General features: G+C 50.3%; 1 protein-coding gene across 1 annotated transcript in view; it reads right to left on the reverse strand.

Moving 5' to 3' along the window:
- Positions 1 to 26,071, reverse strand: part of ap1s1 (adaptor related protein complex 1 subunit sigma 1) — a 58,868-nt gene that overhangs the window by 5,965 nt on the left and 26,832 nt on the right. Inside the window, exons 2-3 of the mRNA XM_038786800.1 lie at positions 14,008 to 14,186; positions 596 to 704 (exon numbers count right to left, since the gene is read on the reverse strand). Coding sequence (XP_038642728.1) covers positions 596 to 704; positions 14,008 to 14,186 — 288 coding nt within the window. The remainder of the gene's footprint in view (positions 1 to 595; positions 705 to 14,007; positions 14,187 to 26,071) is intronic.

Raw genomic sequence — 26,071 nt, forward strand, 5'->3', positions numbered from 1 at the left:
ATTCACTCAAGAGGAAACATGCTTTCCCATCCGTCAAGAAAGCTCTGGATCTTATATAATTCAGTCAAGTAACCCCTCACTCTTCTGAGCTCTGGTGGAAACAATCCTCGGTCTGTCCAACTTTTCCTCATCAGACAACCCGACCATACCAGTTTTCAATCTAGCAAACCTCCCCGGAACTGCATCTTCAATGCATTTATATCCATCCTTAACTAAGGAGATCAAAACTGCACACAGTATTTGAGATGTGGGCTCACTTTAAATGAAGCGTCACTTTGTGTGTTCAATTCCTCTCATAATAAAGGATAAGGTTCCATTGGGTTTCTTAGTTAACTAATTCTGTAACTGTGCAGCTCAATATTACAACGCACGTTAGGGCTCTGAAGGAAGATCAGCGAACTGGAATTTACTAACACTGTTCCTTTCTCCACGGATGCGGCCTGTCCTGCTGAGCACGCCCATCTTTTTCCGCTTTTTATTTCCCCAAATTTAATCTCCCCATGGCTTCGCCCAGCCCTATCCCACCGCACCGGAACAACGCCTCCCAGGCCCGCTGCTGCCCGGCCAACCCAGCCGCGGGTGCATAACCACTTACGCTCCCAAAGTACTTGTCCAGCAACTCCACGTAGCGATGGATGAGCTCCAGAGTCAGGAGCTCGTTGTCTTGGTCCTCAATTGCGCAGCAGAAATATAGACTGGCGTACCTGTCGGGGCAAGTCAAGGGCAACTTTTAGCGTCCAGCATTGGCAAGAGAGAGTTCATAAAAATTATTTTTTTTTGCCGATACGCGTACTCGCACACATCCTTGTATGCACACAGCACACAGAGGCAACGATAATTTTCCCCAAATAGAATGCACTCCCAAATCTTGGACAAACTCTTCCTTCAGACGTGACCTTTGGCCCACTTTCCCCATCACGGGTTGGCGATTGACTCGGGGATGCATGGGAGAAAGTTGGCCCCCCCCGAGCCCGCTCCGCCATTCAATACGACCATGGTTGCCGCGATCGTAGCCGTAACTCCGCTGTCCTGCCTGCCCCCGCCAGTAACCCTGGACTCCCTTGCCCAGGCCGTGGATATATTCACCATCCCAGCCTCCTCTCCTCTCTGTGGGAGCAAGTCCCAAAGACGAACGACTCTCCGGCAAGACATTCTTCCTCATTGCTATCTTAAACCCCCCAAACCCAAACCATCTTTCAATTGGGGCAGCACGGTAGATAGCACAATCGCTTCACAGCTCCAGGGTCCGAGGTTCGATTCTGGCTTGGGTCACTGTCTGTGCGGAGTCTGCACGTTCTCCCCGTGTGTGCGTGGGTTTCCTCCGGGTGCTCCGGTTTCCTCACACAGTCCAAAGATGTGCGGGTTAGGTGGATTGGCCATGATAAATTGCTCTTAGTGTCCAAAATTGCCCTTAGTGTTCGGTGGGGTTACTGAGTTATGGGGATAGGGTGGCGGTGTTGACTTTGGGTAGGGGGTAGGGTGCTCTTTCCAAGAGCCGGTGCAGACTCGATGGGCCGAATGGCCTCCTTCTGCACTGTAAATTCTATGTAAACTATGTAAATTGTGCTGCCTAATCTGGAAATATCCTCTCGGTATCTATCTTGTCAAATCCTTTCAGAATATTATATCTGTTTGAATAAGATCATCTCTCATTCTCCTAACTCTGATAAATATGATCCCAACCTGCTCACGTTTCCCTCCCTTCAATCCAGGAATCTTTTTAATAAACCTGCTTTGAAATGCTTCCAATTAAAGCGTTTTCCTCCTTCGGTATAGAACATAGAACAGTACAGCACAGAATGTACAGCCCTCGATGTTGTGCCGAGCAATGATCACCCTACTCAAACCCACGTAACCCGTATACCCAACAATCCCCCCATTAACCTTACACTACGGGCAATTTAGCATGGCCAATCCACCTAACCCGCACATCTTTGGACTGTGGGAGGAAACCGGAGCACCCGGAGGAAACCCACGCACACACGGGGAGGACGGTAACCCTGGACTCCCTTGCCCAGGCCTTGGATATATTCACACGGTATGGAGACCAATACGATATAGTACACCAGGTAGGGTCTCACTAACGCCCTGTACAGTTATAAAGTCGGAGAGGTCTGCAGCACAGAAAAGGCCCTTCAGCCCATCTCATCCGCACCAGTCAAAAACAACCACCTAACTATTTGAATCTTGGCAAGCGCACATCTAAATGCTTCTTAAAATGTTGTGAGGGTTTCCGCCTCTCCCTCCCTTTCAGGCAGCGAGTTCCCGATTCCCAGCATCCTCTGGGCGAAAAGGTTTTTCCCTCACATCCCCTCTAAACCGCCTGCCTCTCACCTTAAATCTCTGCACCCTGGTCACTGACCCCTCCACCAAGGGGAAAAGTATCTTCCTGTCTACTCTATCTAGAACATAGAACATAGAACAGTACAGCACAGAACAGGCCCTTCGGCCCTCAATGTTGTGCCGAGCCATGATCACCCTACTCAAACCCACGTATCCACCCTACACCCGTAACCCAACAACCTCCCCCTTAACCCTACTTTTTATTAGGACACTACGGGCAATTTAGCATGGCCAATCCACCTAACCCGCACATCTTTGGACTGTGGGAGGAAACCGGAGCACCCGGAGGAAACCCACGCACACAGGGGGAGGACGTGCAGACTCCACACAGACAGTGACCCAGCCGGGAATCGAACCTAGGACCCTGGAGCTGTGAAGCATTTATGCTAACCACCATGCTACCCTGCTGCCCAAAATCTATGCCCCTCATAATTGTATACATCTCAATCATGTCGCCCCTCAGTCTCCAAGGAAAACAACCCCAGTCTATCCAATCCCTCTTCAAAACTAAAACTCTGCAGCCCAGGCAACATCCTGGTCAATCTCCTCTGCTCCCTTTCCAGTGGCTATCACATCCCTCCTATAATGTGGATTCCAGAACTGCTCACAATCCTCTCGCTGTGGCCTAACCAACGTTTTATACAGTTTCAGCAGAACCTCTTAAACTCTGTGCCTCGGCTAATAAAGGCAAGTATACCATTTGCCTTCTTAACCACTGTATCCACCCACCCTGCTACCTGAAGGGACGGGTGTACATGCACACCAAGGTCCCTCTGATCCTTGGTGCTTCCCAGAATCCTGCCGTTTATCACATCTTCCCCTTGTCTTGCTTGTCCTGCCCAAGTGCATCCCCTCACACTTATCCGGGTTGAACTGCGTTTGCCGTTCTGGCCGTTTTATTCTGGTTATAAATACAGCCCGTCTGTATCCTCCTGTAATCGGAGGCTACCCTCCTCACAGTTTTAGCTTCCCCGCTTTGATATCCATCTCCTCCTTGCAGTAAAGGTCGCATTCCATTTGCCTTCACAATTACCTGCTGTACCTGCACGCTGAGGTTTTGCCATTCACGTACAATCCCAATTGTTCTAAAAAGATGGGAATGTGGCCAAGGACTGCCAATGAGAAAGTACAACTGTGAGAGTCCTTCCTATTCACTTCCTTTATTCCCATTTCTTTTAGTATTTTTGGTCGGTGGACCCTTAATCGGAATGTGCCTTTAAGCAGAAGACAACCCGATTGCCAGGACAGTGTGTTCCCAGGTTTTGTTTTTGGAAGGGAGAAGCCATACTCTTTGGCACCGAGTGTATCTGAGGAACCAGTTGTGGAGGAAGTCAATTTGATTGGTTGACTGACATCCGGTGGGTTGGCCAGGGACAGTGTTCTGCTCGACAGCGGTCAGCGATGGGTTTCTACGCGATGCTTTCGGAGAGACCTTGGCAGAAGCGATTAGAACTTTTGGCGTTTCGGCTCCCTCTGGTGTCCGAAGGTCGGAACTGCACCAACTTGAATCTTCTGTGCAGAGCTCCACCTGGTGGTCGAAGCTCGGAATTGCACCGACAGGGGTTTTGGAATAGGTAGATTAGTGGACCAAAGTGTCAATTATTTCCTTGATCTGTTCATGTTTTATTCTGGTTATAAATAACGTTTGTTAAATTTTACTGATCAATCTGTTGTCCGTAACTCATTGGAGCAGCTGCGGGTTAGAGAGGTCAGGAAAACACGAACCATTGGTCAATTCACATGTTGGGACTCTGGGGCAGGAAGTGACCGCGAACTACAGAATTTACAGTGCAGAAGGAGGCCATTCGGCCCATCGAGTCTGCACCGGCTCTTGGAAAGAGCACCCTACCCAAGGTCAACACCTCCACCCTGTCCCCATAACCCAGTAACCCCACCCAACACTAAGGGCAATTTTGGACACTAAGGGCAATTTATCACGGCCAACCCACCCTAACCTGCACATCTTTGGACTGTGGGAGGAAACCGGAGCACCCGGAGGAAACCCACGCACACACGGGGAGAACGTGCAGACTCCGCACAGACAGTGACCCAAGCCGGGAATCAAACCTGGGACCCTGGAGCTGTGAAGCCATTGCGCTATCCACAATGCTACCGTGCCGCCCTAACTCGCCCATGATGTCGTAACACCTTATATGATAAAAAGGTTACTTATGTTGAGAAGTTACAAACCTGGGGACTGTACTTTATTGGACTCAACCAAGGACCTCGGATGCCTTCAATGAAATCTAATTTCACCGGTGTTGCCCCTCTGGGTCAAGTGGGGGCTGGAATTGACCGCTCACTATCCCAGAACGTGGTGACACAACCAATCCTGACTGACCACTCGGAAGAGCCACCAGTTTGAGAATGAGGGTGGAAACCAAACAGATCATTCAATAAGGTGCAGAAGCAGGCCATTCGGCCCATCGAGTCTGCTCCACCATTCAATGAGACCATGATGTGAGAGTCCTCAACTCCACTTTCCTGTCGTCTCCCCGTAACCCTTGATCCCCTCACTGATTAACAATCCATCTCGGCCTTGAACATACTTAACGCCCCGGCCTCTACCGCTCTCTGCGGTAAAGAATTCCACAGATTCACTCCCCTCTGAGAGAAGAAATACCTCCTCATCTCTGTCTGAAATGGGCGCCCCCCCCTCCTCCTCACTCTGAGATTCTGCCCTCTGGTCCCAGACTCTCCCACACGGGGAAACAACCTCTCAGCATCGACCCTGTCAAACCCCCTGAGAATCCGATACATCTCAATAAGGTCGCCGCTAAACTCCAATGGGTACAGGCCCAACCCGTTTCACAACAAAAATTCTGCTGCCCGCTTTCAGCACTCGGGGTCGGGCCTCGTACTCAACTCCCCCTCTGGACTCTGGCCTCCCCCTCTTCACAGACGAGGGAAGAAGCTTCGGGAGGCGAGAAAGGGAAGGGAGCTGCCTTTTTATAGCCCCGCTCGAAACGACCCAAAGCGATTTACAGCCAACTAAGCACATTTTCGGAGTGCAGTTGGCTGCTGCAGTATGGGAAACATGGCAGTCAATTTGTGCACAGCAAGAGTTCGCAAACAGCAATGCAACATTTACTGGATAATTAGCTTTCTTTTTAATAGAAAAGCGATGCCGATTGAGGGATATATATTGCCCAGGAGACCACGCAGAACTGCCCTGTTCTTCTTCGGAGTAGCACGACGCCTCTTCCGAAACACAGCACCTCCGACAGTGCAGCACACACCCGCCCCAAGAACTGGGCCTGGACTGCACGCTCGAGCCCTTGGGAGTGGGACTCGAACTCGTGACTTTCTGACCCGGAACAGGTAAACAATAACCAGAAGAAGGAGAGAAAGACGCAACAGAGTGAGGCAAGCTGGGCAAGGTTGAGGGGAGGAGGAGGGGGGGGGGATGTCCATGGAACACACCAACCATGCCAACTGAGCTGAGCCAACACGGCTGAAAATAGAAGCGGTCAAAAGCATGCACAGATCGATGATGGTGGAGCAATTAAGGACCTCTTCCCGGCTCTGCAGCGCATTTCCAGTTCCCTTCTAATTCCCGACTGGGATTTAAAGTGCCGTGCACAGAGAGGTAGATTGCAATCGGGACGCTAATCGCTGGAAAGATGTGGTAGCAGTTTCCTAATGGCTCCACAGCCAGTAAAAGCACTTAAGGGCTTCGCTCCTTGCAACCGCCCTGCTGGTGGAGTTCCAGAACAAGACTGTGTTCGGACTGCCACTTTAGCACGATGGCATTTTAAAAACATAATTTTAGTAGCTCGCACAGCAGAAGTCCGACAGGTAGGAATGGGGAGAATGAGCGAAGTGGAAACCTTACGGAATTTACTGGAGGAAGATCGTGGGAGAAAGCGGAGGTCAAGGTAAATGGTCCGAAGTAGGAATCTTAGTCATTACAGTGCACCCTACACAGGCCCACTCCCTCTCCCTATCTCCGTAACCCCACCCAGGGGGGAAAAAAAAAAAAGAGAACAATGCTGGACAGGCCGAAATCGAAAATGCGGCGGCTCCTGCGAGCAACTACAGGAGGAAAGCCAAGATACGGAGGAAACCCCCTTCGGCAGGACCCACTGGGCATGTCAAACCCCAGCTGCATTTATTGCACATCCCTAATTGCCCCTGGAGATGGCGGTGACGAGCTGCCTTCCATTTGTTCAGCGAATGCAAGGTCGCCGAGCCATGCACGTTTCGCCTGGCCCTGCTGTGTCGAGCGCAGATCGGCCTCCGCCGAGTCTGTGGACTGGACATTCTTCTATGATGAGGTGCACGGTTTGCTTCCGCCCACGGGCACACGGTGGGGGGCTGGCACTAATGCCCCATCTGCGAAGGTTGGGCAAGCAGGGGCCGTGGCCGGTCCTGGACCTGTCGAGGGTGGGCCGCGCTCCCCTTGGAAGGTTGAAATCAGGCAGCTGGTGCGTTTGCCATGCCCAATGATTCCCATTCATTTTGTCCAGGCGGAATGTCGCGCGTGGGGGAAATTAATGCGATTAAACCTCCGGAATACCTCCAAGCATGGTTGGCAACCAACAGACAGACCTGGCTCTCTTGCCCGATCGTCAGTGTGGCCCAGCAAACCCCATCGTGGCATCAAAGAAGGCGGTGGCCAAGAATCTATGCAAACTCTGATCAGGACGTAAGATCTTGGAGCGGGAACAGGCCATACTCCCTTCCAGCCTGCTCTGCCATTCAATAAGATCACGGCTGATCATCTGCACTTACTCTTCTTTCATGCCTTATCCTATGCTGCCTCCCCACCCCCCCCCCCCCCCCAAAAAAAACACTATTGGGCGGAGAAAATCAGAATCAGCCTGTCAGCGTCGACTCTGCGAAGGTCCTCTCAGAACCAGGAATGTGTGTTCTCAACGGGGCAAGGTGCCAGAGAACATTGTCCGACAGTATTAGCCGTTGCAAGACAGATCTCGCCAGAGGTTGGGCCTCCAGGATTTGAGGAGGGCGCGCAGTAAATCTTGCTGCACGGCGCTCAAGCTTCATCAATTACACAGGCGACAGTAATGAATAATGCAGGGTTAGGGATAAAACCACTTCTATTATCGCTTTGTGCTTTTCTGCACAAAAAAATGTATTACAGAAAATGTCAGCAGCAATGACTGGCAGGAAAGACTTAATTCACTCACCAGCCGCAGCGTTCAAAGAAGGGCAGAGAAATGGCAGATGGAGTTCAATCCAGGCAAATGCGAGGTGATGCATTTTGGAAGATCTAACTCAAGAGCGGACTATATGGTCAATGGAAGAGTCCGGGGGAAAATTGATGTACAGAGAGATCTGGGAGTTCAGGTCCATTGTACCCTGAAGGTGGCAACGCGGGTCGATAAGAGCGGTCAAGAAGGCATACAGCATGCTTGCCTTCATCGGACGGGGTATTGAGTACAAGAGTCGGCAGGTCATGTTACAGTTGTATAGGACTTTGGTTAGGCCACATTTGGAATACTGCGTGCAGTTCTGGTCGCCACATTACCAGAAGGATGTGCATGCTTGAAATGAAATGAAATGAAAATCGCTTATTGTCACGAGTAGGCTTCAATGAAGTTACTGTGAAAAGCCCCTAGTCACCACATTTCGGCGCCTGTCCGGGGAGGCTGGTACGGGAATTGAACCGTGCTGCTGGCCTGCTTTAAAAGCCAGCGATTAGCCCTGTGAGCTAAACCAGCCCCTTTCGGAGAGGGTGCAGAGGAGGTTCACCAGGATGTTGCCTGGTATGGAGGGTGCTAGCTATGAAGAAACGTCGAGTAGATTAGGATTGTTTTCATTGGAAAGACGGAGGTTGAGGGGAGACCTGATTGAGGTCTACAAAATTATGAGAGGTATGGACAGGGTGGATAGCAACAAGCTTTTCCCAAGAGTGGGGGTGTCAATTACAAGGGGGTCACGATTTCAAGGTGAGAGGGGAAAAGTTTAAGGAAGATATGCGTGGAAAGTTTTTTACGCAGAGGGTGGTGGGTGCCTGGAATGCTTTGCCAGCGGAGGTGGTAGAGGCGGGCACGATATCATCATTTAAGATGCATCTGGACAGATATATGAACGGGTGGGGAACAGAGAGAAGCAGACCCTTGGAAAATAGGCAACAGGTTTAGATAAAGGATCTGGATCGGCGCAGGCTGGGAGGGCCGAAGGGCCTGTTTCTGTGCTGTCATTTTCTTTGTTCTTTGTTCTATCCTCCCAGCCGCTAATGCACAAGTTTTGACAAGGCAGAAAATTTTGCCGCGGAGGTTAGCTGGGTTGTAAGGGGAAGCAGGGAAGGTCCGGTCACCTTATCACAGGGTGGATCCTGAAAGGATGTTTCCTCTTGTGGGAATGATGGGAACGCGGGGTCATTGTTTAAAAATAAGGGGATTCCTATTTAAGAGATTGGCTGACTGAGTATTTAAGTCTGAGGAATTTCTTGACTAACAAGGGAGTCAAAGGGTTTCGTCGATAGGTGCAACAAGGGGTTGAGGCCACAACCAGATGGGCCATGGTCTTATTCAATGAATTGTGGGCAGCACGGTAACACACGTGGCTAGCACTGTGGCTTCACAGCGCCAGGGTCCCGGGTTCCATTCCCCGCTGGGTCACTGGCTGTGCGGAGTCTGCACGTTCTCCCCCGTGTCTGCGTGGGTTTCCTCCGGGTGCTCCGGTTTCCTTCCACAGTCCGAAGACGTGCAGGTTAGGTGGATTGGCCGTGCGAAATTGCCCTTAGTGTCCAAAATGGTGAGGAGAGGTTATTGGGTTATGGGGAAAGGGTGGAAGTGAGGGGTTAAGTGGGTGGGTGCAGACTCGTTGGGCCGAATGGCCTCCTTCTGCACTGTATGTTCTATGAATGGCCTGCTCCCGCGCCTGATTGCTGTTCTACGTATGGCTGTTGGCTCCCAAGAGGTGAAGACCCACGAAAACTACACACCTCCAGCAATTCAATCTACAGACAGAGTACTCGGGCGTGGAGGCTGGAAGAAGAGCGGGAGAGTGGTTAGTGGAAAACAAGGGGAAAATGAGGAAGAGGAAGAAGTGGACATGAAGCGTCGGAGAGTGTAAGCATGAGGGAGAGGATAAGCTGAGGGGAGGAGAAAAAGAGTTTGCAAGGGAGAGAGCATGTTTGCACGAGAGAAAATGTGCACGGAATGTGCGAGAGCACTTACGAACGAGAGACAAAGAAATGAGCCAAACGCGGGGGGTTGAAAAGGCAGGAGGAAGGAAATGACAGCCCGCAAACATGAGAGCACGAGTACAAGATAGCAGGAATCAGGGAGTTCACGCGAGCAGGGATGGCGCTGGGAGATAAGAACACGCGACTGATACAGCGTAGAGAGAATTGCAAATGTTCAGGAGACCATGGGAGGGTTCAGCAACGGGCCACGTGCAGGAGCAGAGTGGGGTTAGGGGGCGGTGAAAGGAAAGATTGTGCTTGTGCAAACGGAGGTCAGGGGTGATGGGGGAAGGATGCCTTGCAAGTCCTCTGGCGTCGTCGAGGGTGGCGCCCACCAGGTTTCCGCCCTGGGTCTTTGTGCGGCTGAACAGGCCGATTCCCGACCTGCAGGTCTTTGGTTACATACGGGGCAGGATGTGCCACGATGCGCCAGGAGGACAGGATATCCTTCCTTTTCTTTCCTTCTCTGCTTCCGCTCTGCCTCACCATTAAGCTGTTACGGCTTGACGAGTGCTGTGGCTCAATGGGGGAGTTGCCGCCATTTTGAACGACTGGTCGCTGGTTACTCCCTGCCATTAACGTCGATACCGCTGCCCTTCGAGGGGGGCCTCAGAGTGGTCAACGGTTCTCCCATAGAACATTACAGCGCAGTACAGGCCCTTCGGCCCTCGATGTTGCGCCGACCTGTGAAACCCTTCTAAAGTCCATCTACACTATTCCCTTATCGTCCATATGTCTATCCAATGATCATTCGAATGCGTTTAGTGTTGGCGAGTCCACTACTGTTTCAGGCAGGGCATTCCACGCCCTTACTAGGGGCCTCACGGTAGCATGGTGGTTAGCATCAATGCTTCACAGCTCCAGGGTCCCAGGTTCGATTCCCGGCTGGGTCACTGTCTGTGTGGAGTCTGCACGTCCTCCCCGTGTGTGCGTGGGTTTCCTCCGGGTGCTCCGGTTTCCTCCCACAGTCCAAAGATGTGCGGGTTAGGTGGATTGGCCATGCTAAATTGCCCGTAGTGTAAGGTTAATTGGGGGGATTGTTGGGTTACGGGTATACGGTTTACGTGGGTTTAAGTAGGGTGATCATTGCTCGGCACAACATCGAGGGCCGAAGGGCCTGTTCTGTGCTGTACTGTTCTATGTTCTATGTTCTATTACTACTCTCTGAGTAAAGAACCTACCTCTGACATCTGTCCTATATCTATCTCCCCTCAATTTAAAGCTATGCTCCCTCATGCTAGACATCACCATCCGAGGAAAAAGGCTCTCACTGTCCACTCTATCTAATCCTCTGATCATCTTGTATGCCTCAATTAAGTCACCTCTTAACCTTCTTCTCTCTAACGAAAACAGCCTCAAGTCCCTCAGCCTATCCTCGCAAGGTCTTCCCTCCATACCAGGCAACATCCTTGTAAATCTCCTCTGCACCCTTTCCAATGCTTCCACATCCTTCCAATAATGCGGCGACCAGAACTGCACGCAATACTCCAAATGCGGCCGCACCAGTTTTGTACAGCTGCAACATGACCTCAGGGCTCTGAAACTCAATTGAATCTGGAGGATGCAGTGGAGATGTTGCTGATGGAACTGCCCCGATGCTCTTATGTGCCTCTGATGCGCAGTCCAGGTCTCACCGCAGTACAGGAATGCAACTGACTTGAGGGGATCCTTGAAACACCCACTGTCGCAGTTTGAAAAAGTTCCGCTGAGGTTTGCAGCTGATCTGGTGCTGGGTTTCCTCGCCAGAGGTAGCTTTAGAAGACGGGCAACTTCCATGTTATAGGAAACGCTCAACATATTCCAGAGTCTCTCCTCCGGCATGCAAGGATGTGGAAAATCTGGTCACTTTATTGTCACAAGTAGGCTTACATTAACACTGCAATGAAGTTACTGTGAAAAGCCCCTAGTCGCCACATTCCGGTGCCTGTTCTGGTACACAGAGGGAGAATTCAGAACGTCCGAATTAGACAGGAAGAGATAGAGAGCGGCTGGAAAGTCTGATGCAGAGTGGGCAATGGCACTGCAGTCATCCACAAACTGCTCGTCATGCGCATCAATGGCAGTCCGCTTAGATTTAGCTCACTAAGCTAAATCGCTGGCTTTTAAAGCAGACCAAGGCAGGCCAGCAGCACGGTTCGATTCCCGTACCAGCCTCCCCGGACAGGCGCCGGAACGTGGCGACTAGGGGCTTTTCACAGTAACTTCATTGAAGCCTACTCGTGACAATAAGCCATTTTCATTTCATTTTTTCAGATTTGGCACGGAGGAGGCTGTGGTGAGAGTGTTTTCCATTTATTTAATACTAATTTACCAGGATGCTGCCTGGATTGGAGGGTAGGTCTTATGAGGAAAGGTTGAGGGAGCTAGGGCTTTTCTCATTGGAGCGGAGGAGGATGAGAGGTGACTTAATTGAGGTGTACAAGATGATGAGAGGGATAGATAGAGTGGACGTTCAGCGACTTTTTCCTCGGGTGGATGTAGCTGTTACAAGGGGGCATAACTATAAGGTTCATGGTGGAAGATATAAGAGGGGTGTCAGAGGTAGGTTCTTTAATCAGAGAGTGGTTGGTGCGTGGAACACACTCCCAGCTATGGTAGTGGATTCGGGAACTTTAGGAACTTTCAAGCGGTTATTGGATAGGTATATGGAGTGCACTAGAATGATTGGGAGTAGGTTGATTTGATCTTAGTTTCAGACTAGTTTGGCACAACATCGTGGGCCGAAGGGCCTGTACTGTGCTGTCCAGTTCTACGTTCTATTTAATACTGACACCAGGGGGCAGTTGATCGGATGAGATGCATAGCTACGGTCAGGTAGGTAGATTATGAGTAATATAAGGGAGTAACACATCGCCCCCCCCCCCCCCCCCCCCCCCCCCCCCCCCCCCGTCCCTCTCCTCACACCCACCCAAGGGAAGTAGCATCATTAGGCATTTTGGGACATAGCCCGAGGTTCAATTTAATGGGTCCCATTCCAAGAAAGGAGATTCCCTTCCCCACCTTGGAACGACGGCTCTACATCACCATTCCCATTAAATCAAATCTAATCAGAAGCCCCTTATTCCTGGAATAAAGAAGCGCATTAGAAAACAGGACATGGAGGCACTGGCCAAGGAGATTTCCAAGGAGATCAGAATTGAGGGGTTATACCCGTCAGGAAAGGTTAAACACGCTGGGCCATTTCTTTTGGAAAAGAGAAGACCGAGGGGGTGACTTGGTAAGAGATCTTCAAGATTGCGAAATGGTTCAACAGGGTGGGTGTACAGGAGTTTCCCACTTGTGGGAGACCATAACTAAAAGCGGTGGCGTAGAGGTATTGTCAATGGACGAGTAAACCAGAGACCCAGGGTAATGCTCTGGGGACCCAGGTTCGATTCCCGCCACGGCAGATGGTGAAATGTGAATTCAATAAAAATCTGGAATTAAAAGTCTAGTGATGACCATGAAACGATTGTCGTAAAAACCCATCTGGTTCACTAATGTCCTTCGGGGAAGGAAATCTGCCGTCCTTACCTGGTCTGGCCTACGTGTGACTCCAGACCCACAGCAATGGGGTTGACTCTTAACTGCCCCCCCAAGTGCAATTAGGGATGGGCAATAAATGCCAACGTCCCATGAACGATTTAAAAATAATACGATCAATACAGGACAGTCACGCGTAAACCCAACAAGGGAATTCAGGAGAAACCTCTTCTACCCAGAGAGAGGCGAGGATGTGAAACGTGCTCCCATAGGTCAAAAGGCTACAAGTGCTTTCAATGCAAAGCTCGATAAGTGCTCGAGGAAGAATGGAATGGAATATCAGACATACGATGAGTAGGAAAGACTGGAAGAGACTTTGATCACTCTTTGAGAGTAGAGGCACTTTCTAATTTGACTCCTCAAAGACCTGGCTCCAATCTGCCCCTTAATCCAAGACTCCCCCCCACAACCAGTGGAGATAGTTTTCCAATAATTCAAATTAGGGGCTGGTTTAGCTCACTGGGCTAAATCGCTGGCTTTTAAAGCAGACCAAGCAGGCCAGCAGCACGGTTCGATTCCCGTACCAGCCTCCCCGGACAGGCGCCGGAATGTGGCGACTAGGGGCTTTTCACAGTAACTTCATTGAAGCCTACTCGTGACAATAAGCCATTTTCATTTCATTTCATTTTTTCAATTACTGTATTGCCTAAAATTTGAAATTCCAGGGAAGGCAGCTGGTGATTAATGTAACCTCTCCTCATCATCTATCCTGCGGGAGTCCAGGTTTCATTGTGTTAAATCTATGTACCGCGCCCCGTACGAGGTCTGTACGTTCTTCCCCACGTGGTGTAGTGGTCAGAACCGCTTGATAAACAGGAGGGGGAAAGGGATAGAAGGATATGCTGAAGGGGGAAAGAGGGGAAACAGGGTTGGTTGGGTGGGCAGGCCGATGGAGGAGCATATGCGCAACTGGGGCTAGCTGGGCCAGGTGGCGGGCTCCCGTGCTGCAAAAACTTTTGGTCATGCTTAATAAGTAGGGGACGCACCTCTTGTAAACTATCTTCAGGTCCTTCCACTCCAAGAAGCTGCACATCTTGGGCTTGCGCCCCAGCACGATTTGCATCAGCTCCCGCCCCAGTTTCTTCTTCTCCTTCTCCGAGATGGCTATGTACCACTTCTGCAATCGCAGCTTCCCCTGGCGGCTGAACAACAGCATGAAGCGCATCTGTGGAGCCAGAGGAGACCAGAATGAGCCAGCAATTAACGTTCAAACAATCTCACACCACCCAACATCCCCCCCCCCCGCCGTCCGCTCACCTTACTTGGGGTGCTGGGGCCATTATTTATCCTACATCACCTTGGAAAATAAATTATCTGGTAATTTATCACATTTCCGTTTGTGGGATCTTGCAGTGCACAAATCGGCCGCGCCCTTTCCCACGTTACAATGGTGAGTATACTTCAGAACGTTTCCCTTTGACACACAGCGTACCTCTGTTCTGCCACTGACACATTTTGATCTCTTAATGTGCCACCATCTTAATAATAATAATCTTTATTATTGTCACAAGTCGGCTTACATGAACACTGCAGTGGAGTTACTGTGAAAAGCCCCTAGTCGCCACACTCCGGCGCCTGTTCGGGTACACAGAGGGAGAATTCAGAATGTCCAATTCACCTAACCTGCAGGTCTTTGGACTGTGGGAGGAAACCGGAGCACCCGGAGGAAACCCACGCAGACACGGGGAGAACGTGCAGACTCCGCACAGACAGTGACCCAAGCCGGAATCGAACCCGGGACCCTGGAGCTGTGAAGCCACAATGCTAACCACTGTGCTACCGTGCTGCCCTTGGCCATGGTCAGCACCATTTACATTCCCTTTGTCCACCACACCTTCGTCAGCCTCCACCTATCGTTGGCCCTCTATCCAGCCCCACTGCTCCACGCGTCCTCCTCCCCCACACACATCCAGACTCCGGAACGCTGGTTCCATTCACGCCGCACGGATGCTGCCAGACCTGCTGAGAGTGTCCGGCATTCCCTGTTTCGGTTTCAAATTCCAGCTTCCGCAGTAATCTGCTTTTATCAAAGAGTGCTTCATTGGCCTGACAGCATGTGGCGATATCCCCAGGTTGCAAAGGTCACCATGCACAGGCACAGTCATTTATCTGCTAGCCCTGCTGTTTGAACTATCGAGCAAATGCTGCTGAAAACTAAGAAATCGCCAATCCCCAGGATGAATCCATCGAGCGAGCAGGTAGCATTGAGAATAAAGTAACTTAAAAACACAGCTTGACGAACCGACTGGCGTTATTATTTTCAAACGGAACAGCGCTTGCACATATTCACAGGAGAATCCTGAATGAGAAGCCGACTACTTGCAATCTGTAAAACTGTTGAGGAAATATTACTGCACCCCAGGACTGATAAAACTGATCAATAGCTATCCTTTATGTTCAAAAAAATTCAACACAGAATTAACCACATGAGCAACAGAGTAATGGCTTTGCAGTTAACAGTTATGATCGTTCTTAAGAAGAAAGCTTAACTTACTTCCTAAACCTGCCACTACATTCCAATTAAGAAAACCAATATATATTAAATACCACTCTTGAATAAAGTTCACATCCAGGTTTCTACTTACTTTTCTCTGTGCAGAGTCTTTGGAGAGAGAACCTTTCAGGATCAAACACTTCTGTTAGATAAGAGTTTGAGGACCGGCTGACCCTTCAGACAGACTTGGCTCCTCCCATTAACTACATCACCTGTGCCCAAAGCATAAGGCACTCTTTTGCCTCTTCCAAAGCATAAGGCACTCTTTTGCCTCTTCCTACAAGACGTTTAGCTTGTTTAGCCTGCACCAAACACAATGCCCCTCATAAATTTTCTCCATCCCGGGGGCTCTTCAAACCTCAACAAATTTGCATTAGCGAGCAATCTGTAATCATGTTAATTATTCACAAGATCGATTAACAGAAAGTTTCAACTGCAAATCAACGATTAACGCACTTTTGCAACACCTTAATCACCACTCTAGCAATCATACGGTCTGTATGCACCTTAACCTAGGGTTTAATAACATTACTGCAAAACATATAAAATCTGGCAATTTCTTCCCTTCATCACAATATACTGGATTAATTCCAGATGGACGGAGCATTGAGAGGAGGAAGTTTTCTTCCTCATCCTTGATCACAATGTATTTTATTCACTTTCTAAGATGAACCCAGGCTGGATCCGCTCCTGGGGGAATTTGATGGGAACAGTGTATAGGAAACTTTGAGCCAAGGAAAACAGGAAATGGTAGAAATTCTCCGCAGGTCTGGCATCATCTGTGGACAGAGATGCAGAGTTAATGTTTTGAGTCTGAAGAAGAGTCCTTTGGACTTGAAACGTTAATTGATGAGGGGCAGTGTAGAGGGAGCTTTACTCTGTATCTAACCCCGTGCTGTACCTGCCCTGGGAGTGTTTGATGGGGACAGTGTAGAGGAAGCTTTACTCTGTATCTAACCCCGTGCTGTACCTGTCCTGGGAGTGTTTGATGGGGACAGTGTAGAGGGAGCTTTACTCTGTATCTAACCCCGTGCTGTACCTGTCCTGGGAGTGTTTGATGGGGACAGTGTAGAGGGAGCTTTACTCTGTATCTAACCCCGTGCTGTACCTGTCCTGGGAGTGTTTGATGGGGACAGTGTAGAGGAAACTTTACTCTGTATCTAACCCCGTGCTGTATCTGTCCTGGGAGTGTTTGATGGGGACAGTGTAGAGGGAGTTTTACTCTGTATCTAACCCCGTGCTGTACCTGTCCTGGGAGTGTTTGATGGGGACAGTGTAGAGGGAGCTTTACTCTGTATCTAACCCCGTGCTGTACCTGTCCTGGGAGTGGTTGATGGGGACAGTGTCGAGGGAGCTTTACTCTGTATCTAACCCCGTGCTGTACCTGTCCTGGGAGTGTTTGATGGGGACAGTGCAGAGGGAGCTTTACTCTGTATCTAACCCGTGCTATACCTGTCCTGGGAGTGTTTGATGGGGACAGTGTAGAGGAAACTTTACTCTGTATCTAACCCCGTGCTGTATCTGTCCTGGGAGCGTTTGATGGGGACAACATAGATGGAGTTTTACTCTGAATCTAACCGCGTGCTGTACCCGCCCTGGGAGTGTTTGATGAGGACAAAGTAGAGGGAGTTTTACTCTGTGTGTAGCCCTGTGCTGTACCTGCCCGGGAGCGTTGTAATGTTTTGCTGACCTTGAATAACAAATTCCACAAAATTATGTAACATAAGGCGCATAACGAAGGGCTGCTGTGTCATTCAGAGAAGTTATCAAACTGCCTCGTGGAGCGGAGTAGAACTCAACTGCAATAACTTGTGCAGGCAAACACAATTAATTTTTTACAGGCTTCAGCCGACAGCAATAAGTCGAACACCCAGTTAATCTGCGTTTAACTATACTCCGCAAAGTGGCAGATGCCTTTGCTACGACAACAGCTACTGCACGCCAAAATGTATTTCATTGGCTTAGGGTCTGCCGGAGGCTATGAAAGGCGCTACGGAAGTGCAAGTAATTCTTCATGGTTGAGGGAAATTAAGTTAACAAGAGAGTTCCCTTGCTACCTGCATCAGAGGGAAATTTAAAAAGAAGAGAAGGAAAAGATTCAGCGGACAATCCTAGGCCTGGAGTTTGCTGTGCGCGCTCTAGGTGGCTGAACGGAGATACGCTTTGTTGATCTGCAAAGCACCAGGCGTGAACCTGGAGCGTTTCGCAAGCAGTGCTGACGACAGGAGAAATATTAACCTCCAGTACATGTATTTATCACTCAGGTTGACCATTAGCTCTATCACTGAGGTTGACCATTAGCTCTGTTGCGAAGGGACGAACGCCACTCATGCATTTCCAGGGTCAGAAGGTCTTACCCTTTGCGATAATACAGCCACCTGCAAAGCAACGGAGCTTCAAAGGGCCACGCTCAGAGAACAACGTAGAGTTTACAGCAGACACACACAGGGGCTTTTGGCCCAGCTAGTCCCAGCCGGCATTCACGTCTCCTGCCCTATTCCGTAGAACCTTAGAAAAGCTACAATACCGAGTGAGGCCATTCAGCCCATCCTGTCCGCGCCGACCATACAAAAATCAGACACCCATTTTACTCCCGCTTTCCGGCACTTGATTCGCAGCCTTGCAGGGGGAGATGGCGGGCACTCCAATGATTCGGCCAACGCTCTGGGGGTTGGCGGCTCATATGCCACCGTGGCAGCTAAATTGGATCAGGTAAATCTGGAAGGTAAAAGCGAGTCTCAAACACGGTGGCTGTGAAACTATCGTAGATGTCGTACGAGCCGGTCTGGTTCCCTAATGCCGTTTTGGGGTTGGAAATCCGCCGTCCTTACCCTGGTCTGGCCTACATGTGACTCCAGGCGCCACAGCCAAATGTGGCTGGCTCTTAACTGCCCCTCTGTAACTGGGCCTAGCGAGCCCCACTCCGTCCCAGGACAATTAGCCACGTGCCAGAAATGTTGGACTCGTCAGTGTTGCCCACATCCCTGGAGAGAATAAATACGTACAGATCCAAGAACCATTTCAGCCCCAACTACCGATTCGGGCAGTGAATTCCAGACGCCCGCCTCCTTCGGCGCGAAAATGATTTTCCTCACATTTCCCCCCTCTAATCCTTCTACCAATCACCTCACGTTTAGGCCCCAATTTACCTCTCAGCTAGGGGAAAACGGGTCTTTCCTTTTTTTTAAAAAATTACTTTTTCTGAGTTACAAAGCCAGGGTTCAGAGTGTGGACAGGGGGGAACCCCTAATCCAGCTCCTTGCCTGCTCCAAAAACCAATTCGAAATCAAATTGAATCCAATTCATGGGCCCCACAAGAGAGACATAGCAGATCTGAGCCAATAGGCCGAGCAGATACTTCACTTGATTTTAGCCAAAAGACCGAGAAGCGATAAAACAGGTCCTTCCTGCCCATCCAATCCGGGTCCCTCACAACTCCATCGACCACGACCAGGTCACGCCCTCGGCCTCCTCTGTTCTGAGGAAACCAAACCCCAGGCCCTGGCTTCGCAAATCTCTCCTGCGCTCCCTCCAGACAATCGCGTCCGTCCTCTAATGTGGCGACGAGAAGCACACACAAAGCTCCAGCTGTGGCCCAACCCATCCTCTGCACGGTTCCAGCGATACATCCCTGGCTTTGGTATTCAGTACCTCATTCAATAAAGGAAAGTATTCCAGCTGCTTCCTTTTGTCACCACATCCACCTGTCCTGCCACCTTCAGGGTCCCGTGGACACGCACTCCGGGGTCTATCACTTGCGATGAGTGGAGGAATTTCAGATATATATTGGATATGTAATAATGGTTAAACACCTCGGTCCGTGTGTGTATGCATCTGCTGCAGTAATTTCTTTTTAAGTCCTGGTTTTAAAGAAAGACCGACACTGTGGCTAAAAGGTGCAATTAAGAGGTCATAAAAGAAATATAATTCATTCCAACCATGTATGTTGTTCACCAAAATAGGGATAATGGGATTTTGTTTATAGAAAAAAGGTTGCTTGGGGAGTAGATGATTAGAGATATTGGGCTGGATTCTCCGTCCTGCCGCACCCGTTTCCGGGTGCGGCGTGCCCCCGCCGGCAGCGCGATACTCCGTCCCAGCAGCCGGCCAATGGGGTTTCCCATTGTGGGCATCCCCACACCAATCGGCAAAGATGGTCACAGTAAGATGGTCATAACCCGATTAGTGGGATGAAGATGGCGTTATTAATGGGAGGAGCCAGGGCTGAAGGAGGTTGGAGTTTTCAGTTCGGTTTAGATTTGACTGTGAGCAGGCCAGTAGCTTCTGGAAAAAAAAAGAGTGATTTGACACAGATAGGAATCTACCGGCTGTTTCCTGAAGGATATCGCCCTGTCCAAGCCATCTCTACACAGCAAGCATTCCTGTGTTTGCTAACTGTATTTAAAAGTGGGTTTTGACCAGAGATGGGTTCGGCTTGATTGGAGATAAAGAAAATAGCAGTTAGGAGTTATCGCGTTTCATTCTGTTGTTAAGACTGGTATAACTGTTGATTGTAAGCTATTTCTTTAAATGATGCTAAAGTAAGTTTAATGCTGTGGGAGTAATAAAGTTCCTGTCTGGTATCCTAGCACAGGTTGGGGTCTGGTCTGGGAACCTGATTTCCCCAACCCCACTCAATATCCTCTTTGCTATCAATTGCACGGCCAATTTCTGTGTCAGCTGCAAACTTCCCAACCATGCCTCCCACATGAAAGTCCAAATCATAAATAGATACAACAAACAGCAAGGGCCCCAATACTGAGCCTTGTGGAACACCACTGGAAACCGCTTTCCACTTGAAAAAACATCCATCAACCATTACCCTTTGTTTCCTGTCGCTGGGCCAATTTTGGATCCAACTTTCCCTGCCCCATAAGGGAGTTCACTTTTCTGAGTTTGCCGTGTGGGACCGTGTTAAATGCCTCATCAAAATCCGCCCAGGAAATTATGGCAAACGTTTTTATAAGACACCCTCAGTTGGAGCCACGGCCTCCAACCCGGTGCACGGCCCGTTTCGGAAGGGCGCGCAGGCACCGGAGGGGACGCAGAACTGACTCACGGGAACGGTTCCGGGGACGAAGGACTTCAGCCGCGGGGACGGATGGGAGAAGCCGGGGGGGGCGCACTTCTCCCATGAGAGAGAGAAGAGGAAGGCAGAGAGCAGATTCGATAGAGGTGCTCAAAATCAGGAGGGGTCCGGACGGAGAAGAGGGAGAAACTGTTCCCGTTGGCGGGAGGACGGAGGATCAGAAGTCACTGATCTGAAGGGATTGGAAAAAGGAGGCAATACGAGGACAGACCTCTTCATGTAGCGAGTGGTTAGGATCTGGCCTGCACCATCCGAGAGCATGGCGGAGGCAGATTAGAATTAGAATTAGAACAGTACAGCACAGCACAGAACAGGCCCTTCGGCCCTCAGTGCTGCGCCGAGCAATAATCACCCTACTCAAGCCCACGTATCCACCCTATACCAGTAACCCAACAACCTCCATTAACATTATTTTTAAGACACTAAGGGCAATTTAGCATGGCCAATCCACCTAACCCGCACATCTTTGGACTGTGGGAGGAAACTGGAGCACCCGGTGGAAACCCACGCACACACGGGGAGGACGTGCAGACTCCGCACAGACAGTGACCCAGCCAGGAATTGAACCTGGGACCCTGGAGCTGTGAAGCATTGATGCTAACCACCATGCTACCGTGCTGCCCACATCACCCTATCAGCGTGTCCTTCGATTTCGTTCTGCGTCAAGGGGCAGCACTCTCCCAGGTGGTGAACACCACATCCCCCGCTCCCAACTCTCTGGGTAAAGGAGTTTCTGCTGGATTTCTTGATGGCTGTCTCACAGTGACAGCATCCAATTCTGCTCTTCCCCACGAAGAGGAAACATTCCCCTTTTTCCACTCCTATCAAAACCTTGCAGAATTTTAACGATCGCTATGAAGGTCACCCTTCACGAAAGAGAATAAAGAGAGACCTCATCATTCCCTTTGTGTGGCCACACCTTTCTGGCTTCAGCCTTGCAAATCCTCTCTGCACCCCTCTCCGGTGCCTCCATTGTATAATGTGGCGAACACATGGATGAAGCCATCTGGCTTACGGATGCCGGCTGGGGAAGGGAGCCTGCCGTCCTTATCCAGTCGGAGCCAACACGTGACTCCAGTCCCACAGCAATGTGGTTGATGATTAATGCCCTCATGGGATGGGCAATGAATGCTGTCATGCCAATGTCACCCACATGACAAGGGAAAGATGATCGAAAACACTCCCCAAGTCCCCAGACATCTGTTTGGCTGAACATTGTAGATGAAATGGCACAAGATGAAGGCTACCGCCTCGGATGCTCCAGCCAAAGTTTGCCGCTCTGCCTTCAACACCCGCGCTGTTTATTTGTGGGTACATGTGTCTTTCGACAAAAAGCAATTAATCACTTGTAAAGCACTTCAATAAAGGCCATTCGTTTTCAAATCTCTGCACTGCTCCCCCCCCCCACCCCTCCAACCTCTGTCATCTCCCCCAGCCCCGCAACGCTCAGAGATCTCCGCATTCCTCCAATTCAGGTCTCTTCAGCGAGCCCGGTTTTAATCGCTCCGCCACGGTTGGCCATGCGGTCAGTGACTGCCACGGCCCAAAGCTCTGGGGTGCCCTCCCGGAATCTCACCACTTCCCTCTCTGCCTTTAAAAGACGCTCGGTAACCCTTTCCGATTTGACCAAACCAGCCTTGAGGCAACACCCTGAACAGGGCGAGATGTCGCATTATCTCAAATGGCCTGGCGTCCAATTGTACTCTCCTGAGAAATGCCTTGGGGCACCCGACAACGGTCAAGGCAGTCTGTAGATACAAGTTGTTATTGTTGAATATATAGAGTGTTCCTTTCTGGTATGTCCACTGCGGGAGGCAGCGGGTTTCATCCGGAGCAAGATTAATAAAATGTTAAGGGCACTGTCGACTATTTACACCTTTTGTGACGTTTATGTTTTCCGAGCGGTTAGAGATTGCCGTTAATCAGTAACATTTAGTCAACTATTAGCGGCAGAGTTTACTAAATTTATCAGGCGCCCTCAACTCATGTTGCAAGGTTTTTAAATGGGATGCAGGTTTCAGCACAGTAACGCAGGGATAGAATCCAGTCAACGGTGAATAATCTGGTTTGTCCCTCTCTGGCCTTGCCCGAGTGGAGTTAAAAGCAGGCGGGGGGGGGCCTTGCTCACCCTGCGGCCTGAACAGGAAACGCCAGTCAATGGCAGAGTCACGGTCAAGGACACAGTCCAAGAGGGACTGTGGGTCGTTCTTCTGAAACACTGGGAATCACGTGTAATCAAAAACAGAGCTCCACTCACTCTGGCAGGCTCGGCAGCCACTGTTTATACATTGGAATGCGACAGAACCGCTGGAACTAATTCCGCTTACTCTTGCTGGGGTTCAGAAGAGCAGGAGGCCACTTGATTGAAACACAAGATCCCGAAGGGGCTTGTTGCCTCTCGTGGGTGGGTGGGTGGGAGGAGGAGAGGGAGAGATCTGGAACCACCGTTTAAAAATAGGGAGACGGCCATTTAAGACAGGGATGAGGAGATTTTTCTTTCTCTCAAAGGGACACGAGTCTTTGGAATTCCCTTCCCGAAACGGTCTTCAAAAGGTACAAGCAGATATGCAAGGGGCTGAAAGGCCACCGGAGGCAGGCAGGAATTTGGGGGGGGGGGGGGGGGGGGGGGAGGTTAAAAGATCAGCGATCGTCTTATTGAACGGCAGAGCAGGCTCGAGGGGTCTAGCGGGCCCTTCACCTAGTTAGTGTGTTTTATAAAAATCATTCAAGGGAGGCGGACGTCGCGGGCATTTATTGGTAGCATTGTGGATAGCACAATCGCTTCACAGCTCCAGGGTCCCAGGTTCGATTCCCGGCTGGGTCACTGTCTGTGCGGAGTCTGCACATCCTCCCCGTGTGTGCGTGGGTTTCCTCCGGGTGCTCCGGTTTCCTCCCACAGTCCAAAGATGTGCGGGTTAGGTGGATTGGCCGTGGTAAATTGCCCAAAATTGCCCTTAGTGTTGGGTGGGGTTACTGGGTTCTGGGGATAGGGTGGAGGTGTTGACCTTGGATAGGGTGCTCTTTCCAAGAGCCGGTGCAGACTCGATGGGCTGAATGGCCTCCTTCCGCACTGTAAATTCTACAATTCTATGATCCCTAATCGCCCTCCAGAAGGTGGTGGGTGAGCCGCCTTCTCGAACCCGCTGCAGTCCGTGTGGTGTAGGTGCACCCACAGTGCTGTTAGGGAGGGAGTCCCAGGATTTTTGAACCCAGCGATGATGAAGTAACGGCCGATGTACTTGCCAAGTCAGAATGGTGAGAGACTTGGAGGGAAGGACATTCCGCCCAGTCACCCAACGCTTTTCCTCCCCCATTGATATAAAAAAATAAATCACCTCTTAAAAGTCACACTTTTAAGAAAAAACAAATTCCAATTAAGGAGCAATTTAGCATGGCCAATCCACCTACCCTGCACATCTTTTGGGTTGTGGAGGGCGAAACCCACGCAGACACGGGGAGAATGTGCAAACTCAACACGGACAGTGACCCAGGGCCGGGATCAAACCCGGGCCCTCGACGCCGTGAGGCAGCAGTGCTAACCCACTGCCCCACCGTGCTGCCCCCAAAAGTCACACTTTTCAAAGAAAAAAACAAAGAGCATCTTTGGATTTTTAATCTGTTAAAGTACACGGAATGCCCTGCCTGCAACAGTAGTGGACTCGCCAACACTAAGGACCTTCAAATGGTCATTGGATAGACATATGGATGATAAGGGAATAGTGTAGATGGGCTTTAGAGGGGTTTCACAGGTCGGCGCAACATCGAGGGCCGAAGGGCCTGTACTGCGCTGTAATGTTCTATGATCTATGTTAACTACACTTTTGCATCTTCACATTTAGGCATTACAGAATCAGAGAAATTCACAGTATGGATAGAGATTACTTGGCAAGTATCCATCCAGCCCAATCCCTCTCTCTATCTCTTGGTCTGTAGCCCTGTAGGTTAGAGCCCTTCAGGGGCACATCCAAGTCTGCGCGGAGTCTGCACATCCTCCCAGTGTGTGCGTGGGTTTTCTCCGGGTGCTCCGGTTTCCTCCCACAGTCCAAAGATGTGCAGGTTGGGTGGATTGGCCATGATAAATTGCCCTTAGTGTTGGGTGGGGTTACTGGGTTATGGGGATAGGGTGGAGTTGTTAACCTTGGGTAGGGTGCTCTTTCTAGGAGCCGGTGCAGACTCGATGGGCCGAATGGCCTCCTTCTGCACTGTAAATTCTATGAACACCTTTTCAGGCAGTAGGTTCCAGGTCCCACCATCCTCTGGGTGAAGAATATTCCCCTCGAATCCCCTTTAAACCTCCCACCTCTTACTCCAAATCTATACCCCTCCTCCACCCTACCCTCAAACAACAGGAATAGGACCACCCTATTCACTCAAATTTTATTCACTTCAATCGAGTCCCCCTCAGCCCCTTCTGTTCCAAAGGGAACATAGGCTGCCCAATCTTTCCTTATAATTAAAATCGTCCAGCCCAGGTAACATGCTCACAAATCTCTTCCATGTGTACAATCACTGCTGCCTTGACTGAGGGAATGTCTTATGAAGAAAGGTTGAGGGAGCTAGGGCTTTTCTCACCTGGAGCGAAGAAGGCAGAGAGGTGACTTGATAGAGGTGTACAAGGGTGATGAGTGGCATGGATAGAGTGGATAGCCAGAGACTTTTCCCCAGGGCGGAAATGGCTGTCACGAGGGGGGACATAATTTGAAGGTGATTGGAGGAAGGTATCGGGGAGATGTCAGAGGTAGGTTCTTGACACAGAGAGTGGTGGGTGGGTGGAATGCACTGCCAGCAGAGGTGGTGGAGTCAGAGTCACTAGGGACATTTAAGCGACTCTTAGAGAGGCACATGGACAGCAGTAAATTGAAGGGGTGCAAGTTAGGTTGATGACAACATCGTGGGCCGAAGGGCCTGTACTGTGCTGTACTGTTCTATGTTCTATGATGCCTTTCCTGGAGCACAAGTTGTAATTACAGACACTGTTAATTAATTAATTAATCTGCGATGAAGAAGGATTAAGAAGACAAGGCCAGTTTAGAAGACCAAATGCGCAAAACTCTTACTGGGCCGGACAGGGTAAGGTGCAAGAAGGATGGGCAGCACAGTGGTTAGCACTGCTGCCTCGCAGCGCCAGGGGACCTGGGTTTGATTCCACCTCGGGTCACTGTCTGTGCGGAGTCTGTACGTTCTCCCCGTGTCTGCGTGGGTTTCCTCCGGGTGCTCCGGTTTCCTCCCACAGACAATACATGTGCAGGTTAGGTGGACTGGACACTCTAAATTGCCCCTCGTGTCCAAAGATATGCAGGTTAGACGGGGTACGGGGATCGGACGGGGGGGAATGGACCTAGGTAGGGTGCTCTTTCAGAGGGCCGGCGCAGACCCGATGGGCCGAGTGGTCTCCTTCTGTACTGTAGGGATTCTATGTTCTTGAAATCATATCTTGGTCCCTTTTATCTTTTATTTGGGATTGTAT

This window comes from Scyliorhinus canicula, chromosome 29 (genome assembly GCF_902713615.1).
Source record: "Scyliorhinus canicula chromosome 29, sScyCan1.1, whole genome shotgun sequence".
NCBI lineage: Eukaryota > Metazoa > Chordata > Chondrichthyes > Carcharhiniformes > Scyliorhinidae > Scyliorhinus > Scyliorhinus canicula.